Source organism: Hyla sarda, chromosome 9 (genome assembly GCF_029499605.1).
Source record: "Hyla sarda isolate aHylSar1 chromosome 9, aHylSar1.hap1, whole genome shotgun sequence".
NCBI classification, from domain to species: domain Eukaryota; kingdom Metazoa; phylum Chordata; class Amphibia; order Anura; family Hylidae; genus Hyla; species Hyla sarda.
Window position 1 is genome coordinate 129,954,212 of NC_079197.1, and position 24,409 is coordinate 129,978,620.

At 43.5% G+C, this 24,409-nt stretch overlaps 1 protein-coding gene across 2 annotated transcripts in view; it reads right to left on the reverse strand.

Moving 5' to 3' along the window:
• The window catches only part of DOCK11 (dedicator of cytokinesis 11), a 428,541-nt gene that overhangs the window by 2,643 nt on the left and 401,489 nt on the right, over positions 1-24,409 (reverse strand). For both annotated transcript variants that reach the window (XM_056539360.1, XM_056539359.1), the window contains exons 50-52: positions 15,352-15,542; positions 13,301-13,401; positions 3,954-4,092 (exon numbers count right to left, since the gene is read on the reverse strand). In XM_056539360.1, coding sequence (XP_056395335.1) covers positions 3,954-4,092; positions 13,301-13,401; positions 15,352-15,542 — 431 coding nt within the window. The remainder of the gene's footprint in view (positions 1-3,953; positions 4,093-13,300; positions 13,402-15,351; positions 15,543-24,409) is intronic.

Consider the following 24,409-nt stretch of genomic DNA (forward strand, 5'->3'; position numbering starts at 1 on the left):
GGCAGAAGATCACGTGGGGTGCCCAGAGCTTTAATCCTAACTCCGCCCGTGCCCGTGGGACCTCATTTGCATAAAAAGAATAACAGTGATAACGGCGCAACGGCTGGGCCATTCAGGACATTGTAAGTATCCTTTTGATCAGTATCATCCGCACTACAAGCCTGTATGACAGGTAAGTGCAGATGATACTGATGACAGATTTCCAACAATACAAATCCTTATTTTCTGTTTCTAAAACAAGAATAGAAATGAGATGTTGCTGATATGAGAGGATCAAACAATAAAGTGGTGCACCTGATGAAAAAAAAAAAGAAAAATAATAATAATGTAATGGTTGGGTTAGAGTATGCTACACCTGATTTTTGTTTATCCATTAGGTACACCACTTTTTTTTACAAACAGACAATAAGGATCTATGACCTGTGAAAAGACTCAAGTGTTATCGACACATCACCTACTTAGACACACTGGCCCTGATTTACTAAGATTGTTGTGTAGTTTTCTTTGTGGGTTAAAAAAAAAAAATTCTCCACGGTATTTACTAAGGTTTCCCTACATTTTGCACTTTTCCCTACATTTTGCTTTTTAATTTTTTTTAATTTTTTTTTTACACTCTCAGATCTGTCTGGTTTTCCTCAGCTCACATTTTCTGTGGAAACCTTTGTAAATATGTTGTGTTTAGTGAAAATGTCGGGGACACGGCCCCTTCTAGGCATCCATGCCCATTTCTGGTGCAGAACCAAACAAAACATGTCGGGTTTACAATAGTAAATCAGGGCCACTGTCTACTTCTTTTACTAGCTCTTTATCTAAATCATTGGGCAGGTCCATATGCCTGGAAAGAAAACAGATCTGCTGGGATCTTTGCTAGGGAAACAACGTTATGCAATTCTGTCAATGGAGACATCATGATTCTTGTGTTGGTTGCTGGATTATGTGATTAAGCTAAAAACATGCAAATAGGAGGTAGAAAAATAAAAAATGTCAGCCAGGCTGCAGAAGAGGACTGTTCAGACAATGCTCTTCCAGAAAGGTGTCAAGCTTTTGGAGTTTCTAATATGAAATTTAGAAGTTACTAAACTTATGTGGATGCACAAAATAGGGGAATGTAAATACAACATTAACATAGGAGATCATCCTTATTATATTAAGACATTACAAGGGCTTTCAGGCTCTATATCAGTGGTCTTCAACCTGTGGACCTCCAGATGTTGCAAAACTACAACTCCCAGCATGCCCGGACAGCCGTTGGCTGTCCGGGCATCCTGGGCGTTGTAGTTTTGCAACATCTGGAGGTCCGCAGGTTGAAGACCACTGCTCTATATAAATAAAGCATCATCAAAATAATGAAAATCTATGCAAGTGTCTAATATCCTGTGTGCTTCTTTCCTCCTCACTTTCAAGACTTCCACTGCTGTTACATTTGTATCTTAAAGGTACTCCGGTGAAAACCTTTTTTCTTTTAAATCAACTGGTGCCAGAAAGTTAAACATATTTGTAAATTACTTCTATTAAAAAATCTTAATCCTTCCAGTACTTATTAGCTGCTGAATGCTACAGAGGAAATCCCTTTCTTTTTGGAACACTGATGACATCACGAGCACAGTGCTCTCTGCTGACATCTCTGTCCATTTTAGCAACCATGCATAGCAGATGTATGCTAAGGGCAGCACGGTGGCTCAGTGGTTAGCCTTGGGTTCAAATCCCACTAAGGACAACAATAAATAAAGAGTTGTTATTATTATTATAATGACATCAGCAGAGAGAACTGTGCTGGTGATATCATCAGAGAGAATTCCAAAAAGAAAAGAATTTCCTCTGTAGTATTCAGCAGCTAATAAGTACAGGAAGGATTAAGATTTTTTTATAGAAGTAATTTACAAATCTGTTTAACTTTCTGGCACCAGTTGATTTAAAAGAAAAAAGGTTTTCACCGGAGTACCCCTTTAACTAGTGTACACCATTCTATGTATCTAAATACTTTGGCACAGACCTCTCTGTTTGCTAAAATGTTTGAGCTTGGAGTCCAGTCTATTCAGCTCAAAAGGGTGAAGTAGCAAACTCTCAGCTGTGAGAAGTGCCACAGGTTTTCATGTAATACCGGAGTACCGGTTTAGAAAGCCGTCCATTTCTATGCAGAGAAATGTACAGACATGTCACTCCTGAGACCTGGCACAATCAACAACTTTTGACATGTCTGCTCAACATGTCCAAAGTTGATTAAGTGATAGTAATGCTATCCACTCAATGGATATTGTATTAGGCAGATACTAATTGAAACATGATATGAATGGGGCCTTAAAGGGGTACTACCATGCTGACAACTTATCCCCTATCTAAAGGATAGGGGATAAGTTGCCTGATCTTGCGGGGTCCCGCCGCTGGGGACCCCCGCGATCTCGCACGCAGCACCCCGCTCTCATCAGGTCTCGGAGCAAACATCCGCTCCAGGTCTGATGACTGCCGATCACGGGGCCGGAGTATAGTGACATCACGGCTCCGTCCCAGTGTGATGTCAAGCTCCGCCCCCTCAATGTAAGTCTATGGCAGGGGGCGAGACAGCTGCCTCGCCCCTGCCATAGACTTGCATTGAGGGGGCGAAGCGTGACATCACAAGGGGGCGGAGCTGTGATGTCACGATCACCGGCACCGTCATCAGACCCGGAGCGGATGTTCGCTCCGGGACCTGATGAGAGTGGGGTGCTGCGTGCGAGATCGCGGGGGTCCCCAGTGGCGGGACCCAGCGCGATCAGGCAACTTATCCCCTATCCTTTAGATAGGGGATAAGTTGTCAGCACGGTAGTACCCCTTTAAAGAAGACCTGTTGTCAGTTCAAAACATTTTTATTTATTTTATCTCTCCTTGTAGCCTCAGGTGCCCTGATTCAAACAGTGTTACCCACTGGTTTCTGAGATGTAGGAGTTTTTCTATTTGTTTGCCTATGCTGAAATCTCGCCTATGCTAGTTCTGAATTAGTGGAGATTTCAGCAGTAAATTTGGCAAGCGGGGGCAGCCATGCCCCCTTTACCTAAAACCAAGCCCATTTATTGTTAAGCCACGACCAAAGCGCTAGCAAAAGAAAAGGAAAATATCTGAACAAAAATTGTGCCAATGCTTGCACATAATAAATTCCCTCCTTAGTGTATGCACTTAGCTTTAGAGCAGTGGTCTCCAACCTGCGGACCTCCAGATGTTGCAAAACTACAATTCCTAGCATGCCCGGACAGCCAACGGCTGTCCGGGCATGCTGGGAGTTGTAGTTTTGCAACATCTGGAGGTCCGCAGGTTGGAGACCACTGCTTTCGAGTATAAAAGCATATCTTGTATGGGACATACTGTTGCCATGATTAAAAACTGCTAAGTGGTTTGAAACATGTTCATTTTTTTTTAATCTTTATATTTTTTTATTGATTTTGAATAAAGTTTGTGGATATTAATTTAAGCTAGTGACTGGAACCTATTCACACTTTTATTTGGTTTACAGCTTCCATACAGACCAATGTGTATTCATGGGAACAGTTTACAAACAAGGCTTATGAAACAGGCATATTCACCGGTCTTCTCTCCTCTATTTCTTACTAGCATTTTGTAGGTTATCAGGGGTAGAATGGCTATAGTATCAGACAACACTGTCATCTGTTACTACTGGGACACATAGGTGTGCATAGGAGCTGCAGACACAAAAATGAAACTTTCTTCATCTTTTATTTAAAATGAACTGGATCATTTAGAAACATGGTTGTAATATGAAACCTCCATACAAGCTTTGGTAGCATAAAAGCCCTTGATACATGAGGAGCATAGAGTGTGGTACAGACTAGGGCAGTGTTTTCCAACCCAGTGGCCTCCAGCTGTGGCAGAACTATAACTCCCAAGCTGATTGGAAAACAATGGACTAGGCGATGTAGCTTTGTGCCAATAGGGGGTGTTAGAGAAGGTTATGGGATATGTACCTGCTCATGAATAATGTCAGATAGCTCTTTCACCATTTCTCTGAAATTAGTTTTCAGTCCCTCGTGGTATTCAAACTGATCCTCTTTGATGAGCCGTTCATTCAGATCCAGGGCAGTGGCACACACTTGTATAAACTGTCTATACAGATAAAAAAAAAGACAACTTACAACATTTATATATACTGTAGATGCTTGTGATTAGGATCAGACAATGGTCACATTTATTCTCATCCTGACTGTGTTGACATAGACCAGAACGAATAATTAAGCAGTTAAAAAACCTTTCACAAGTTGGTACAAAATAATGTTCTTCTAAGCGCTTTATACTGCAAAGGAGGTCAAACAGGGATAAGTCAGGTAATCAGACCTGAGAAGCTAATATTCACACTGTAATGGATGGAAAGACTATTTGCTGCTCGGGTTAACATAAAAAAAAAAAACATCTTCCATGTAAACTACACTGCTCAAAAAATAAAGGGAACACTTAAACCACAACACAATGTAACTCCAAGTCAATCACACTTCTGTGAAATCACACTGTCCACTCAGGAAGAACACTGATTGACAATCAATTTCACATGCTGTTGTGCAAATAGAACAGACAACAGGTGGGAATTATGGGCAATTAGCAAGAGACCCCAATAAAGGAGTGGTTCTGCAGGTGGTGACTACAAACCACTTCTCAGTTCCTATGCTTCCTGGTGTAACACCTTGCGACCCGGCCGCACCCACTGGCCGCGAGCGCATTGCCCCTCTCTCCCCTGCTGCCGGCAGGACTGAAATTTGCATTCTGGGACGCGCCCGCATGCAAATCACAGCACGTCACTTTCCACGCTCCTCTGCTTCTCAGCTCCGGAGCGCATGTCCCTGTCTCCTAGGGCACGCGAGCGCCGAAGCACTGAAATTTAAAGGGCCAGTACACCCATAATTATGTGTTACACCTGAGGCTATTCTATAAGTTCCTGCACCTCCGACTCTTCCCTGCCGGATCTTCAGTGCCCCTAGCCTGAGATTAAGCGTACCTTACTGTCTGTTTCCTTGCCCGTGTATATTGACCCTTCCGCTACGTTATTTGACTACGCATCTTTGCCGCCTGCCTTGACCTTCTGCTAAGTCTGACTATGCCTCTGCCTCATCATTCTGTACCACGTCTTTGCCCAGCTACCTGTGGGGTCGAGTCATATAAGGGTTAGCGACCTGGGTGTCGCCTGCCGCAGCAAGCCCATCCTGACTGGCGGCGGGCTCTGGTGAAGACCAGCGGCACCTTAGACTCCGCTCCCAGATACGGCCCGCATCATCTGCCACACAGGTCAGAGGATCCCCATCCAGGCAGAGAACAAGAGGAAAATCCAGCTCCCAAGGTGCAAGTACAATAAAACTTCATTTTACTTCATCCAATTAAAAATAAAATTCCGTGGTGGAAGTGAGTGGTGGGGGACCACCCTGTAGGACCTCCGCCACCGATTTCATGGAGCCAGAGTGGAGAACGTGAGAAAAGACAAATACTACGCCCTTAGATCTACCCAAATAAGGGCCTGTCGACCCACCTGGAGAGAAGTGATGATTGTCACGGATAGGCGTCAAGGGACCATTGGGGCGTAGGAGACCAGCCCTACCAAAAGAGCGATGGCACACACGGAGCACTGACCGTGCTACTAACGGGAGAATCGTTATATGTTCAGCAGTCCAGTACGTCACGCGCTTCCAAGGGAGCGACGTGAGTGGAAGTGGGGATAGCAGGGTCTCCAAATGCACCCAAAGTTTCCCACGGGAGTGATGGAAACAGTCAACAGGTGGCTACTGCAGAAAGATAGTAGATATAGGGGTCAGGGAGGGCTAATCCCCCAATGGCCTTAGGGGTGCACCAGGGATCTGCGGGCCATATGATGACCCGAAGAACCCCACACATATTTGGTAAACAATCTAGCAAGGGCCTGGAAAAACATCCGTGGAAGAATAATAGGCAAGGTCTGGAAAAAATAGAGGAGTCGTAGTAAGAGATTCATTTTAACAATGTTCACCCTCCCAATTCACAAGAAGTCTCGCCTGTCCTATTTAGTCAAGTCAGATGAAAAGGAGGAGAGTAGAGGGCCAAAGTTCAAGTCATATATGCGTGAGAGGTCACCCGGTAACTGGACCCCGAAATATCTGAAGGAGGAAGTCGCCCACCTGAAAGAGAACTGCTTACGAAGTGAGGAAACCCCCAGGGTACCCAGGGAGACATCAAGGGCAACATTTTTGGTGAGATTGAGGTTATAGTTGCTACAGTCGTGGCCGTAAATTTTGGCACCAGAAATATTTCAAGAAAATGAAGTATTTCTCCCAGAAAAGGATTGCAGTAACATATGTTTTGTCATACACATGTTTATTCCCTTTGTGTGTATTGGAACTAAACCAAAAAAGGGAGGAAATTGGACATAATGTCACACCAAACTCCAAAAATCGGCTTGACAAAATTATTGGCACCCTTAACTTAATATTAGGTTGCACACCCTTTGGAAAAAATAACTGAAATCAGTTTCTTCCTATAACCATCAATAGCATATAGGAAATTAAAAACGACTGTCTCTGGCACTGGTCTGCTGAAGATGATAGGACTAGGACATCATGCCTGACAAAGGTTCCGGTACGGACCAGAAACGCGTTGCTTGTGTACTTACGCAATAAACCCTTTTAAAAAACTGATTTTCAGATGTCCTAGTCCTATCATCTTCAGCAGACCAGCGCCAGAGGCGGTAGTTTTTTCTTTCCTATATGCTACTTACCACTGGGAGAACAAGCCTGATTCAAGAGGAGTGTGGCTGCAGGTCTGGATATGGTGTAAAGCATACTGAGGTGTTGTGCTCTTAGCGCAATCCTACTTTGTGACTAACACTCTAACCACCACTGATACCCTCCATATGAACGTACTTCACTAGGGGCGCAATCCCCCCTTTTTCCCTCTCTTTTGCTATAACCATCAATAAGCTTCTTACACCTCTCAGCCAGAATGTTGGACCACTCTTCCTTTGCAATCTGCTCCAGGTCTCTCTTTTAAATATTAAGATCTCTCCACCGGTGTTCAATGGGATTTAGATCTGGACTCATTGCTGGCCACTTCAGACCTCTCCAGCGCTTTGTTGCCATCCATTTCTGGGGGCTTTTTGATGTATGTTTGTGGTCATTGTCCAGCTGGAAGACCCAAGATCTTGGACGCAAACCCAGCTTTCTGACACTGGGTTGTACAGTGCGACCTAAAATCCATTGGTAATCCTCAGAATTCATGATGCCTTGCACACATTCAAGCTACCCAGTGCCAGAGGCAGCAGAACAACCCCAAAACATAATTGAACCTCCACCATATTTCACTGTAGGTACTGTGTTCTTTTCTTTGTAGGCCTCATTCAGTTTTCGCTAAACTGTAGAATGATGTGCTTTACCAAAAAGCTCTATCTTGGACATTTTCCCAGAAGGATTTTGACTTAACTCAAATTTGGTTTGGCAAAATGTAGTCTTGCTTTTTATGCCTGTTTTAGTAGTGGGGTCCCCCTGGGTCTCCTGCCATAGTGTTTCATTTCATTTAAATGTCGACAGATAGTTTGCGCTGACATTGATGCTCCCTGCAGAACAGCTTGAATATCTTTGGAACTTGTTTGGGGCTGCTTATCCACCATCCAGACAATCCTGCATTGACACATTTCATAAATTTTTCCCTTCCGTCCACGGCCAGGGAGATTAGCTACAGTGCCATGGGTTGCAAACTTCTTGATAATGTTGCGCACTGTGGACAATGGCAAATCAAGATCTCTATAGATGGACTTGTAACCTTGAGATTGTTGATATTTTTCCACAATTTTGGTTCTCAATTCCTCAGATAGTTCTCTTCTCCTCTTGAATTATCCCCCCCCCCCTCAATGAATTATCAGCCCAGCACTGCGCTGTCCCCCCACATCGGGGAACTAATCATATGTAACCCGCAAGTGCTGCTCTCTTAGTTCTCCTGTGAGTTGCGGCCCGCCAGCGCTGGAACTCTGTACTGTACTACATATTCCTTTTGCCTGGGCTGCAAAAATAAACAAAATAAAGTTAACTTACCTTCCTACATTCACCCGTTGCTCCGGTAACGGCCTCACGCTGGGGATGGGAACGTCACAGAGCCATCAGCCTATCACCGGCCGCAGCGATGTCCCGCCTCGGCCGGTGATAGGCTGAGCACACTGTCATGTAAGAAGCCGGCCTGCTCCTTACAAACCGGGGGGGGGGGGGGGGGTAAGGATTAAATACTGTGGAACCGCCATAACTTACAAAAATACCGTGATGCACATTTTTCTTCATACCGCCTGGCTCTACCTTGTTTAAGGAGCTCATTTGGAATGGCAAGATGGCTAGGATCTGTATTGAAGCATTGCAGCGTGTCAAAGAGGCAGGTGGGTTGTCTATTCCAAATCCTTGGCTATACTTTTTAGCGTCACAGGTTCAACAGTTGAAGGGGTGGGCGCAATTTGCTACTATGGGGCGTACGGGAGATTTAGTCTCCAGGCGCATTGTTAAAGTCACCCCTATTTATCTGCTGGAAATGGCTGCACAGACTCGCCCCCCCAGACCTCCCTCCTACCTTTATCCTTATCTGATGAAATTTAAGACTCTTATGCACTATCCTGTTTTTGTTACATATTCTCCTCTTTGGCATAATCCTGGTCTATCTGAACTGTGTTCATTACCTGATAGACCCCTTTGGTTTACTCATGGGATTTTGTATATCTCCCAGATGTAAGATGGACCGATTTTGAAGTCATTTGTTCAACTGCGGGAGGAATTTATTTGACCTCACTCATTTTTTTTTAATCGTTTCCGACATGTCCTTGATGCGCAGTCTCGGGCTTGTGATTTGACTGTCGGCTCTACCGTAGTGGTAAATGATTTGTTCACTCAGATCTCTACTAAGGGTGTGATCTCTGTGCTGTATAGGAAATTGCTGTCTTCATATTATGAGGCCTATCCGTTGAGTATTAAGGATAAATGGGAGGTGGATGTGGGTCCCATATCAGATAAGCAGTGGACACAGATTTTTAACTATGACCCCGCGGCTTGCCATGTTGGAGGCCCACCGGGTATCCACATTTTTCTACTATATCGGGTGTATCGTACTCCCGCCTTTCTGCATAGGATTGGGGTATGGCTGGATTCCTGCTGTCTCCATTGTTCCTTGCCCAATGCCTCCTTGCTTCATGTGATTTGGGACTGTACTTATCTTACACAATTTTGGCATAATGTGGGACAGTTGATTAGGAGAGTGTATGGTTGTCCATTCAGTTTGTCTGCCTTGACATGTGTCCTGGGATATTTAGATGGGCTGTATGAGGATGGTGGCTTGACCATTGGTATTAGTAGGATTTTATACCAAGCTTGTAAATTAATTGCACAGCACTGTAAATTAATTGCTCCCCACCCACAATTTCTGAGTTGACTATAAAATGAAATCATATCATTAGACTGGAAAAAGGTGTATATCTTAAAAGAAAAGCCTTACGTAAATTTGAGTCCATTTGGGGACCTTGGATCGATACCCCTGGTTTGCCATCCACTTATTTGTGGAGAACTCCTATGGAGGTGATTTTGGGGCGGTTAGGGGGGGTCTGACCACTAATACTGTTTGTGGCCTCTTTTTGTTTCATCTAAATTGTCGTTTTGTATCTGTATTGGTGTGTTGTGCTGTCTACTTTTTGGTTTTCTATGTGCGGGTTGCGTCTGCCACTTGTTGTTGCCCCCTCTTTAGTGTTATTTGATATTACACTTGTTCCATGTAAAGCTTATACATTATTTTTCATATGCTTTTTGCCTTGACCATGCTTCTTATATGTGGGATGATTTATTGTATTGCACTGCATAATTTCCCATGATATTGTTCTGGTTTTCCCTACTGTGAAGACAGGACATGGGGGCTGGGGGAAGGGAGGGTGTTTCTGTGAGGGTGGGAGTTTCTGGTTCTATGTGTGTGTTTTGTTTTTATGTGCTGTTTGTTTTATTTAAATAATGTTAAATAAAAATTTCTGATAAAAAAAAAAATACAATGTATGGTAACTGGGATTTATAACAATGTATGATAACTGGGATTCGTAACAATGTATGGTAACTTGGATTTGTAACAATGTATGATAACTGGGATTTGTAACAATGTATGGTAACTGTTACACCGAGCGGTCCGGGTCCCCGCTCCTCCCCGAAGCGCTCGCAGCGTTCTCTTATTCACAGCGCCCCGGTCAGACCTGCTGACCGGGTGCGCTGCGATATTGCTCCCAGCCGGGATGCGATTCGCGATGCGGGACGCGCCCGCTCGCGATGCGCATCTCGGCTCCCGTACCTGACCCGTTCCCCGTCTGTGTTGTCCCGGCGCGCGCGGCCCCACTCCTCAGGGCGTGCGTGCGCCGGGTCTCTGCGATTTAAAGGGCCACTGCGCCACTGATTGGCGCAGCAGGCCTAATCAGTATCTTCACCTGTGCACTCCCTACTTATACCTCACTTCCCCTGCACTCCCTCGCCGGATCTTGTTGCCCTTGTGCCAGTGAAAGCCTTTCCTTGGGTGTTCCTAGCCTGTGTTCCAGACCTCCTGCCGTTGCCCCTGACTACGATCCTTGCTGCCTGCCCTGACCTTCTGCTACGTCCGACCTTGCTCTTGCCTTATCCCTTGTACCATGCCTATCTAAGCAGTCAGAGAGGTTGAGCCGTTGCCGGTGGATACGACCTGGTTGCTACCGCCGCTGCAAGACCATCCCGCTTTGCGGCGGGCTCTGGTGAAAACCAGTAGCAACTTAGAACCGGTCCACCGACACGGTCCACGCCAATCCCTCTCTGACACAGAGGATCCACCTCCAGCCTGCCGAATCATGACAGTAGATCCGGCCATGGATTCCGCTGAGGTGCCGCTGTCAAGTCTTGCCGACATTTCCACGGTGATCGCCCAGCAATCCCTAATGATCGCCCAACGAAATCACCAGCTGTCGTACTTGACCACCATGACACAGCAACTTCAGTCACAGATACAGCAGCTGCTACCGCAGATACAGCAACTTCAGTCACAGACACAGCAGCTGCAACAGCAACTACCATCTCCTCCGCCGGCTCCTGCACCTCCTCCGCAGCGAGCGGCCCCTCCCAACCCCCACTTGTCCCTGCCGGACAAATTTGATGGGGACTCTAGACTCTGCCGTGGTCTCCTGTCTGGGAAGGCCCTGCCATGGGCCACACCGCTCGGAGCCCCTCTCTCACAGTATCTTTTGCAAAATACCCCTGTGCCTCCCGCCGAGGAGGCTATGCAAGTGGATCGGTCTCGCCTGACCCCAGAAGAGAGGACTCGCCGCAGAAATAAAGATTTACGTCTATACTGCACTGTGCGTTGCCGCACAGAACCCCTGCTCATGAGCATGGAACTGCATCTCGAAAAAATTGAACTTTTTGTTTTGCCCAAATGCTCCTCTGAAGTCCTCCTCGGTCTGCCATGGCTCCAACGCCACTCTTCTACCCTTGTCTGGACCACCGGGGAGATCAAGAGCTGGGGTGCTTCTTGCCACAGAAAATGCCTCACGTCTGCTCCCAGTCCCGTCAGTCTAACCTCAGTGTCTCCTCCTTTACCTGGTCTTCCCAAGGCCTATCTGGACTATGCTGTGTCTCCTCCTCATAGCCCACGTCCTGTTAACACTCTGCCCCGTGCCAAGCTTCACCCTCTTCCCTCCCTCCCCACTCCCACGCCTTCTTGTTTGCCCGCTGTTGATTAGGTTTCCCAGGGCTTCGTCACCGCCTGGAAAAAGACTAAAAAATCCCTCATACTAGCCTCATTCTGGGTGAAGAAGCATGCCGAAAAAAAAAGAAGAACTCCTCCTGTTTTTGTGTGGCTCTCCCGCCAAGTATATCCGCTTCCGTGTCCCCAGTTTTAATCTGGGACCACGTTGTCTTGGACCCTTTGAAGTTAAGTGCCCAGAGGAGATATCTTGGGAACCTGAGGACAACATCCTGGACAAAAGTCTTATCCTCTGGTTCTCAGGCTCCAAGAAGAGGGGGAGACCCAAGGGGGGGGGGGGGGGGTACTGTAACGCCTAGCGCTCCGGGTCCCCGCTCCTCCCCGAAGCGCTCGCAGCGTTCTCTTATTCACAGCGCCCCGGTCAGACCTGCTGACCGGGTGCGCTGCGATATTGCTCCCAGCCGGGATGCGATTCGCGATGCGGGACGCGCCCACTCGCGATGCGCATCTCGGCTCCCGTACCTGACCCGTTCCCCATCTGTGTTGTCCCGGCGCGCGCGCGTCCGCCGGGTCTCTGCGATTTAAAGGGCCAATGCGCCACTGATTGGCGCAGCAGGCCTAATCAGTATCTTCACCTGTGCACTCCCTACTTATACCTCACTTCCCCTGCACTCCCTCGCCGAATCTTGTTGCCCTTGTGCCAGTGAAAGCCTTTCCTTGAGTGTTCCTAGCCTGTGTTCCAGACCTCCTGCCGTTGCCCCTGACTAAGATCCTTGCTGCCTGCCCTGACCTTCTGCTACGTCCGACCTTGCTTTTGCCTTATCCCTTGTACCATGCCTATCTCAGCAGTCAGAGAAGTTGAGCCGTTGCCGGTGGATACGACCTGGTTGCTACCGCCGCTGCAAGACCATCCCGCTTTGCGGCGGGCTCTGGTGAAAACCAGTAGCAACTTAGAACCGGTCCACGCCAATCCCTCTCTGACACAGAGGATCCACCTCCAGCCTGCCGAATCGTGACAGTAACTTGGATTTGTAACAATGTACGATAACTGGGATTTGTAACAATGTACGGTAACTAGCATTTGTAACAATGTACGATAACTGGGATTTGTAACAATGTACGGTAACTAGCATTTGTAACAATGTACGATAACTGGGATTTGTAACAATGTACGGTAACTAGCATTTGTAACAATGTACGATAACTTGGATTTGTAACAATGTATGGTAACTTGGATTTGTAACAATGTACGATAACTGGGATTTGTAAAAATGTACGGTAACTAGCATTTGTAACAATGTACGATAACTTGGATTTGTAACAATGTATGGTAACTTGGATTTGTAACAATGTACGATAACTTGGATTTGTAACAATGTGTGATAACTTGGATTTGTAACAATGTACGATAACTTGGATTTGTAACAATGTATGGTAACTTGGATTTGTAACAATGTATGATAACTGGGATTTGTAACAATGTATGATAACTGGGATTTGTAATGATTTATGGTAACTGGGATTTGTAACACTATATAGTCACTGGGTCTTGTAACCTTCTATGGTAACTAGGACTTATAGTTCATTTTGATGGTTAAACAAGGTTGAACAATAAAACAATGTATTAACATACTTAAAAATATCTTTTAGTTCCTTAATCTTTTTGCTGGCATACTTGCTGGACCGACTGTCATCTAGGAAAGCTCTGGCATAGGCTAAAGGACCCGCATTTACCTAGAAACAAAAAACAACTTCCATTATTATATTGTGGTAAAGTTAAACATATCAGCACCAAATAATACATCACATAAAGGCAAGCCAGTATGCTCACAAAAAAATGCATAAATCAGTGAATACTTCAGGCTATGTCAATGACTACTGTACTATAAAAAGGTATTTGACCCTTTGGCTTTGGAATTTAGCATTTTTGTAATGCACATTTTGAAGTTTTTGCTCACTTTCTTAAGTAGGGGGAGATAATAGCAAAGTATCTTTGTTTCTGTTTAGGATTACGGGCTATGTGATGCTTGACAGGGCTGGTGCAAGGATTTTTGCCACCCTAGGCAAAAGCAAATTTTTCCGTCCTCTTAACCCCATCCATTGGCCAAAATTGACACGCCCCATGCTGGCTGAGCGAGTGATTCGGATTCTGGTTGTCTAACTTTCTTGCGGCAGGCACAGCGGCGCCCCCCCCCCCCCCCCCATCAAGAGGGCCCTCTATGCGGCTGCCTATTTTCCCTAGGCAGAGCTGGCCCTGATGCTTGAGATGTGATGCTCATCACATTGAGATGGTATAAGTTCAGTTTATGGTAATATTTTATTGCTTTAAAAAAAGATTACTTTTTTAATGGTCTCTTCTGGAGCAAATTAATTTTTTGCATCATGACTTGTATACTCGGCAAGGAGTAATCATTGCAGTTCCTTAGAAAGGAAGAATTTTAGGGTGAGCTAGATTAACTCTTTTTTGTAACTAGGTGTGTGACTCACTGTCCACAAAGAGAAGTTTTTCCCAACCAGGGTGCCTCTGGCTGTCTGGACATGCTGGGAGTTGTAGTTTTGCAATAACCAGAGGCACCCTGATTGAAGAACCGATTTAAAGACTGGCTGTAAGTATGTTAATAGCATTTAGGGCCCACTCTAAATTTACTCATATTGGGCACAAGTGTGGGTTATGTATCAGTGTTAATTGGACTCGTCTGGCTGCCTTATAATATTTGTTACAATTTGGAAATAATAAAGCATTTATTTTTTGTAGAAATATCACATGACCAGATATGGGAGGTTCCTTACTTGCCCAGATAAAATGAAAACTTTCTTTTGGAGGACCCCCAATGGTACCACAGGGGTAGGGAGAGTTCAGAAAAGGCACAATAGCCATGGAAGGACTACCTCTCCCACTCTGAGTATTTGTAAATAATACTGTTTCCTTCTTGATAAATATACATATCAGGGGTATTTGTCATATAACTTCCTTCACCAAGCAAATTATATAAAGATCTATAGAAATAAAGCATATTTCAAAAGCTCCAGAGAGGTTTAACATAAACCCTTTACTGTTAAATTTTCGTGGTGAGACCAAGGAAGCCTTCCTTTATTATGGGATCTAATCTATCTATATCTATCTATCTAGCAAACAAATAGACAGCGGCAGCTCCAGTAAAGTGAAAAAAGTGGGTGTCTTTGAAAATGTCTTGGTGAGCAAGCTGAAACATCGCATCACATTATGGGAATAAAGACACCCACTTTTTTCACTTTACTGGAGCTGCCGCTGTCTATTTGTTTTCTGTATAAATGGAAAGTTCTAGGCCAGGACCGTGTTGCAGTGGGCACCAGTGCATTTACTACAGGAGTGTTGCTCTTTCTGGAGTTTTGATCTATCTATCTATCTATCTATCTATCTATATCTAATCTATCTATGCTAATCTATCCGTAATGATAACATTGTGACATGATTGTCACAAAGTCAGTCTGTTTGACATTTCTATTATATTTCAGCAAAATGTCTTTTACATCAATTTTTTATCACTTTGATTCATCTTAAGCATTGCCATTAACATTGGTGAGCACATCACCCATCACTTCATTCAGCACCATGGACAGAGACAGAGACCTACTTCATTGGAGACTTTTTAAGAAACAGGTAAGTGAATGAAAGGCAAGAACAACTTGGGAACATATATTCACCTGCACAGAAACACAGCCTTGTAGCTTTAGCTGTAACTGTATCATGTCGACATCTGCGGATGAGCAAATCTTCAGCAAATCTGCGGTTTTGTCCTTAATCTCATCAATAGCAACATCAATGGGCTTAAGATCCATCTGGTGCTCATAGATTACAGGTATTCTTTTCTTGACGTATGGAAAAGAATTGGATGCTAAAAAAAATTATATTTATTAAAAAATACAATTCACACATAGCAAGTATTAGTTCAATTGTTTAAAGGGGTACTCCGCTGCACTGCTTCCGGAGCGCAGCTCCCCAGCGTCCGGAAGTTTATTATTCCGAACTCTCTGTGCGGGCTACCGTGTTCAGGACCGCCCCTCGTGACATCACGCCCGCCCCCTCAACAAAAGTCTATGGGAAGGGAGCACGACATGTCACTAAGTTAAAGGGGTTATCCAGCCTTATAGAATTGGTGATCTATTCTCAAGGTATGCAATTATTATTAGATCAGCACTTGTGCAAGCACTACATCCTCTTCAATGTTCACCTTACTCAGCATTGCAATCATCATACTTTTTGTAGCAGCAGTGCAAGGTATTGCCGCATTGTCATATACAGTGAGGGGGGGGGGGGGGTATTTAGTTAGCCACCAATTGTGCAAGTTCCCTACTTAAAAATATTCGAGAGGCTGTAATTTTCATCATAGGTATACCTCAACTATGAGAGACAGAATAAGGAAAAAAAAATCCATAAAATCACATTGTCTGATTTTTCAAGAATTTATTTGCAAATTATGGTAGAAAATAAATATTTGGTCAATAACAAAAGTTCATCTCAATACTGTTATATACCCTTGGTTGGCATAGTTACATAATTCATAAGGTTGAAAAAAGACCAGAGTCCATCAAGTTCAACCTATAACCCTAATGAGTCCCTACTGAGTTGATCCAGAGGAAGGCAAAAAAAACCTCATACTAGAGGTAAAAATTCCTTCCTGACTCCAAATATGGCATCAGAATAAATCCCTGGATCAATGTTCTGTCCCTATAAATCTAATATACATAACCAGCTATGTTATTACACTCCAAAAATGCATCCAGACCCCTTTTGAATTCTTTTACAGAGTTCCACAGTCTCACTGCTCTTACAGTAAAGAACCCCATCTGTGCTGGTGTAGAAACCTTCGTTTCTATAACAAGGATGTCCCCTTGTTATAGATACAGTCCTGGGTATAAATAGATCATGGGAGAGATCTCTGTACTGTCCCCTGATATATTTATACATAATTATTAGGTCTCCCCTAAGTCTTCTTTTTTTTTTTACACTAAATAACTCTAATTCTGATAATCTTTCTGGGTACTGCAGTCCTCCCATTCCCCGTATTACCCTGGTTGCCCGTCTTTGAACCATCTCCAGCTCCACTATATCTTTCTTGTACACTGGTGCCCAGTACTGTACACAGTATTCTATGTGTGGTCTGACTAGTGATGTGTACAATGGTAGAATTATTTCCTTGTCGTGGGCATCTATGCCCCTATTGATGCACCCCATGATTTAATTTGCCTTGGCAGCAGCTGCCTGACACTGGTCACTACAGCTAAATTTACTATTAAATAAGACTCCCAAGTCCTTTTCCACATCAGTCGTCCCAAGTGTGCTCCCATTTAATACATAATCCCAGCCCGGATTTTTCTTCCCCATGAGCATTACCTTACATTTATCAGTGTTGAACCTCATGTGCCACTTCCCAGCCCAAACCTCCAACCTATCCAGATCCATTTGTAACAGTGCACTGTCCTCTATTGTGTTTACCGCTTTACAGAGTTTAGTATCATCTGGAAAGATTGCTACTTTACCATTATACTCCTCTACAAGGTCATTAATGAATATATTAAACAGAACAGGACCCAAGACTGACCCCTGTGGTACCCCACTAGTAACAGTCACCCAATCAGAATAAGTACCATTAATAACCACTCTCTGTTTCCTATCACTGAGCCAGTTACTTACCCACTTGCACACATTTTCTCCCAGTCCAATCCTTCTCATTTTACGCACCAATCTTTTATGTGGAACCGTATCAAATGCTTTGGAAAAATCCAGGTATGCGACATCCAGCGACTGGTCCAGTGTGGAGCTCACCTCCTCATAAAAGCTGATCAGGTTAGTTTGACAGGACCGATCCCTCATAAAGCCATGCTGATATGGAGTCATACATTTATTTTTATCAAGATACTCCAAACTAGCATCTCTTAGAAAACCCTCAAACAATTTACATACAACCGAGGTTAAACTAACAGGCCTATAATTCCTTTAATTTTGACCCCTTTTTAAATATTGGCACTACATTTGCCATGTGCCAGTCCTGTGGAACTGTCCCTGTTACTATAGAGTCCCTGAATATTAAAAATAGGGGTCTGTCTGTTACATTACTTAATTCCTTTAGAACATGGGGGTGAATGCCATCTGGACCTTGTGATTTGTCTATTTTGATTTTTTGTAGGCGGCATTGTACTTCTCAATAGCAATTGGTTACTTTCACATATCCAATATGTAATTTAAAGATAGGATAAGTCCATCACAGGTAAATGGTGTTATCGTACACCATTGGTACTAGCTCAGTAAATTATAACTGGACTCCATGCAGCGAGCACATAACAATAGATAAGTATGTATTCACATAGAATTACTCACGACCACAATATTCAGGTCTTCTTGCAGATTTCTTGCTTTATTTGCATGATTTTCTTTTTCATCTGTTCACAATGATGGGTACATAATATCTGTAGATGGGGTACGATGGTATACATCCCAGACAGGTAAGATGACAAATGCCTCAGCTCCAGCCTGCCGCACTACGTTGCGGGGAACAACCCCTTAATCATGCGCACAGGTGTGGAGTTAGTGCGTGGTTAAATATGCTGGTCAGTATAACATACTTAACTCTTTCTGCGCTGTTCCTTTCAATGCACTGCGTATATAACACCGAACATTTCTTATAACCACAGCTACTATAAAAATGCCTTATATCTGCACACTTCATTAAGTCCGTTTGGTTCGATCGTTCCTAATTTTGTTATCCAATATGCCTCACGCCTCAGTAATGCTTATCATATTGTGTTTCTTTTATTCCTTCTTGTTCCAAATGTGAATACCTTCTTATCATGGATTTATGTTCACCAAGCCTTATTTTAATTTGTCTGGAAGTTTGGCCCACATAGGCTTTGCCCCAAGGGCATTTTAGGAGGTAAATCACATTGGAAGTTAGACAGGAATAAAAACCTTTGTTTTTTATTTTTATGCCTATTGTGGGGTGGTAAATACAATCACTTTTTATGACACTGATCTTCTGCCTCTTCCAAACCCCTACCAGAATTTTTTTTATTTTTATCTCCATATATTTCTGCCCATAATGACTCCACATTATCGTTTCCCTCCCGTATATCCTCCTGCAGTGCGGCCTTCATACTGGACTTTACATAAAGACAAACTACTCCCCCTTTCTGTTTTGTCCGATCCTTCCTGAATAGACTATAACCCTGTATGTTGACCGCCCAGTCACAGCTAACGTCCAACCAAGTCTCTGTTATACCCATTATGTCATAATTCTCCTCAGACATTATCAACTCCAGTTCCTCTGTTTTATTGGACAGAATTCTGGCATTAGTCAACATGCAGTGCAATGGTGTATGTTTTTTTCCCCTATGAAGCCTATCCCTATTAACTATTGTAACCCCTCCCTCCGCTCCACCCCAGGTACATTAATAAGTCCCCCCTCTCTATCTACACTATCTTCCCCCTCTACGTTGTAGGTTCCCTCCCCCTCAGTCCCTAGTTTAAACACTCCTCCACCCTTCTAGCCATCTTCTCCCCAAGCACAGCTGCACCTTCCCCATTGAGGTTCAGCCTCAAGATCAAACATTTTCTGTAAGTCTTCAGAAGGTTTTCACACACTGTTGCTGGTAATGTGGCCCATTCCTCCATGCTGATCTCCTTTAGAGCAGTGATCTTTTGAGGCTGGCGCTGGGCAACACAGACTTTAAACTCCCTCCAAAGGTTTCTATGGGGTTGAGATCTGGAGACTAGCTAGGCCATTCCAGGACCTTGAAATCCTTCTTACAAAGCCACTCCTTCATTGCCCGGGTGGAGTGTTTGGGATCATTGCCATGCTGAACGACCCAGCCACTTTTCATCTTCAGTGCCATTGCTTATATATCTCACGATACATGGCCCCATTCATTCTTTCCTTTACACGGATCAGTCATCCTTGTCCCTTTGCTGAAAAACAGCTCGAAAGCATGATGTTTCCACCCCCATGCTTCATAGTAGGCATGGTGTTCTTTGGATACAACTCAGCATTCTTTCTCCTCCAAACATGACGAGTTTAGTTTTTACCAAAAAGTTCCACTTTGGTTTCATCTGACCATATGAAATTCTCCCAATACTCTTCTGGATCATCCAAATGCTCTCTAGCAAACTTCAAACGGTCCCTAACATGTACTGGCTTAAGCAGGGGGACACTGGCAGGGGGACACTGACACTGCATGATTTGATTCCCTGGCGGTGTAGTGGGTTACTGATGGTAGCCTTTGTTATTTTGGTCTCAGCTCTCTGCAGGTCTTTCACTAGGTCCCCCCGTGTGGTTCTGGGATTTTTGCTCACCATTCTTGTGATCATTTTACATCACGGGGTGAGATCTTATGTGGAGCCCCTGATCGAGGGAGAGTATGAATGGTCTTGTATGTCTTCTATTTTCTAATAATTGCTCCCACAGTTTATTTCTTCACACCAAGCTGCTTGCCTATTGCAGATTCAGTCTTCCCAGCCTAGTGCAGGTCTACAATTTTGTTTCTGGTGTCCTTCGACAGCTCTTTGCTCTTGACAATAGTGGAGTTTAGAGTGTGACTGTTTGCGGTTGTGGACAGGTGTCTTTTATACTGATAACAAGTTCAAACAGGTGCCATTAATACAGGTAACGAGTGGAGAACAGAGGAGACTCTTAACCACTTAAGGACCACGGGCATATGGGTACGCCCTTGCTCGCTGGTACTTAAGGACAGCAAGCACCCCACACAAATGCCCAGGGGAGTCCTGAGACCCCCCCATGTCGGCGATCGCCGCAAATCTCTGGTGAATTCACACCGGCGATTTGCGGCGATTACAGGTCTCCGGTGACCTAGAATATAAGGGGGTTCGGGGTTGTCCAAGACACCCACGATCCCCCTGAAGGGATAGGAGTGAGGTGGCAGGGGTGCCACCCCTCCTATCCCTGCTATTGGTCGATTAGAAGCAACGACCAGCTGGGGGCACCCTTTTTGAGGAATGACTGGAGAATACCCCTATGTCCACCCCTTTGCAAACCCTAATTTAGTCCTCAAATGCGCATGGTGCTCTCTCACTTCGGAGCCCTGTCATATTTCAAGGAAACAGTTTAGGGCCACATATGCGGTATTTCCGTAGTCAGGAGAAAAGGCACTACAAATTTTGGAGGGCTTTTTCTCTTTTTACCCCATATGAAAAGGAAAAGTTGGGGGGGCTACACCAGTCATGCTGGTGTTGCCCCATACTTTTTATTTTCACAAGCAGTAAAAGGAAAAACAGACCCCCAAAACTTGTAACACAATTTCTCCTGAGTACAGAAATACTGCATATGTGGGCGTAAAATGCTCTGCGGATGCACAACAAGGCTCAGGAGTGAGAGCGCACTATGTACATTTGAGGCCTAAATTGGTGATTTGCACAGGGGTGGCTGATTTTACAGCAGTTCTGACATAAACGCCAAAAATTTATACTCACATGTGACCTTATTTTGGAAACTACACCCCTCATGGAATGTAACAAGGGGTATAGTGAGTCTTACCACCCCACAGGTGTTTGAATAATTTTCATTAAAGTTGGATGGGAAAATGAAAAAAAATATTTTTTTCGCTAAAATGCTGGTGTTACCCTAAATTTTTTATTTTCACAAGGGAAAATAGGAAAAAAAGCCCCCCAGAATTTGTAACCCCCATTCTCCTGAGTAAGAACATACCCCATATGTGGATGTTAAGTGCTCTGCGGGCGCACTACAATGCTCAGAAGAGAAGGAGCGTCATTGGGCTTTTGAAGAGAAAATTTGTCCAGAATTGAAGGCAATGTGTGTTCACAAAGCCCCCATAGTGCCAGAACAATGGACCCCCCACCACATGTGATCCCATTTTGGAAACTACACCCCTCATGTAATGTAAGAAGGGGTACAGTGAGTATTAACACACCACAGGTGTCTGACAGATTTTTGGAACAGTGGTCCGTGCAAATGAAAAATAAAATTTTTCATTTGCATAGCCCACTTTTCCAAAGACGTGTCAAACGCCAGTGGGGTGTAAATACTCACTGCACCCCTTATTAAATTCTGTGAGGGGTGAAGTTTCCAAAATGGGGTCACGTGTGGGGGGGGTCCATTGTTCTGGCACCACAGGGGGCTTTGTAAACGCACATGGCCCCTGACTTCCATTCCAAACAAATTCTCTCTCCAAAAGCATCAATGGCGCTCCTCCTCTTCTGAGCATTGTAGTTCGCCAGCAGATCACTTAACATCCACACATGGGGCATTTCCATACTCAGAAGAAATGGGGTTACAAATTCTGGGGGTCATTTTCTCCTATTACCCTAAAAATGTAAAATTTGTGGAAAAAACTGAATTTTAATGAAAAACTTTTTTTTTCATTTACACATCCAACTTTAACAAAAAGTGTGAGGTGTTAAATGGGTTATCCAGGAAAAAAACTTTTTTTTATATATCAACTGGCTCCAGAAAGTTAAACAGATTTGCAAATTACTTCTATTAAAAAAATCTTAATCCTTTCAGTATTTATGAGCTTCTGAAGTTGAGTTTCTTTTCTGTCTAAGTGCTCTCTGGTGACACGTGCCTCGGGAACGGCCCAGTTTAGAAAAGGTTTGCTATGGGGATTTTCTTGTAAACTGGGCAGTTCCCGAGACACGTGTCATCAGAGAGCACTTAGAAAGAAAAGAACAACTCAACTTCAGAAGCTCATAAGTACTGAAAGGATTAATTTTTAATAGAAGTAATTTAGAAATCTGTTTAACTTTCTGGAGCCAGTTGATATATATATATATATAAAAAGTTTTTTGCTGGATAACCCCTTTAAGGCTCACTGTACCACTTGTTATGTTCCTTAAGGGGTGTAAGTTCTAAAATAGTATGCCATGTTTTTTTTTTTTTGTTGTTGTTGTTCTGGCACCATAGGGGCATCCTAAATGCGAAATGCCCCGCAAAAATCATTTCAGCAAAATTTGCTTTCCAAAAGCCAAATGTGACTCCTTCTCTTCTGATCATTGTAGTTCGCCCGCAGAGCATTTTACGTCCTAACATGGGGTATTTCCATACTCAGTAGAGATGGGGTTGAAAATTTGGGGGGGCATTTTCTCCCATTACCCTTTGTAAAAATGGTAAATTTGGGGGAAAAACTGCACTTTAGTGAACAAAAATTTAGTGAATTTTTTTTTTCATTTACATATCCGACTTTAATGAAAAGTCGTCAAACACCTGTGGGGTGTTAAGGCTCACTGGACCCCTTGTTACGTGCCATGAGGTGTGTAGTTTCCAAAATGGTATTCCATGTGGGGGGTTTTCTGCTGTTCTGGCACCATAGGGGCTTACTAAATGCGACATGACCCCCAAAAACCATTTCAGCAAAATTCACTCTCCAAAATCCCATTGTTGCTCCTTCCCTTCTGAGCCCTCTACTGCGCCCGCCGAACACTTGACATACACATATGAGGTATTTACTTACTCGAAAGAAATTGGGTTACAAATTTTGGGGGCTTTTGCTCCTATTACCCCTTGTAAAAATTCAAAAACTGGGTCTACAAGAACATGCGAGTGTAAAAAATGAAGATTTTTTATTTTCTCCTTCATTTTGCTGCTATTCCTGTGAAACACCTAAAGGATTAACACACTTACTGAATGCCATTTTGACTACTTTGAGGGGTGCAGTTTTTATAATGGGGTAATTTATGGGGTATTTCTAATATGAAGGCCCTTCAAATCCACATCAAAACTGAACTGGTCCCTGAAAAATTCAGATTTTGAAAATTTTGTGAAAAATTGGAAAATTGCTGCTGAACTTTGAAGCCCTCTGATGTCTTCCAAAAGTAAAAACATTTCAACTTTATGATGCAAACATAATGTAGACATATTTAATTTGTGAAGCAATATATAATTTATCACACAAGAAAAGAAGATGACCTGGCACCATCCAACTTCATTCACGTTAACAGTCATTCACCTGCTGGCAAGCAGGTGATACACCAGCCGTACTACAGTTTTTACAGCGCCAGTGGTGCTTCACAATGTAGAGCAGAGTTCTAAGAGTAATAAGATTCCGAGAAAAGATCTATTTAAAAGTCAGAGTAAAAAAGAGAATGCGGAACGTGTGTTTTTTTCGTTCAGAAATACTAATATGAACAACACCTTAAGAAAAGCAATATTAAATCATTGGTACATTTTGCAATCAGAAGAAGATTTGAATTCAGTGATGAAGAATCCACCAATCATTACATATAGAAAAAATAAAACTATACACGATTATATAAAAAAATGCACCAAAAAAATAACAATAAAAAAAGATTGGCTCACAGATACGAGACCCTTAGGGAATTTCAAATGTGGTACATGCCCTTATTGTAAATACAGTATTGAAACCAAAATGATAAAATTGGGAGATTTAAATGTCCATATAAAACTATTTATTTCATGTAGGACGGACCATGTAGTTTACACCCTAATGTGCGATTGCGGCTATTTTTACATAGGGAAGACAATCCGCCCATTGTTCCACAGGGTTAGGGAACATATATACTCTATGAAAACAAAGAAGGGATCAACCCGCTTCATAGAACATGTGTTAAATGTCCATAATGGAGACCCTAACGCTCTCAGGTTCATTGGATTGGAAAGATTGGAACAAGCGCACGGAGGTAAAAAGAAAGAGGCCAGGTGGATAATCAGATGTAATGCAACGGGACCCCTAGGCCTAAATGATTTTAATGAATTGAGTGCATTATTATGAAACATTT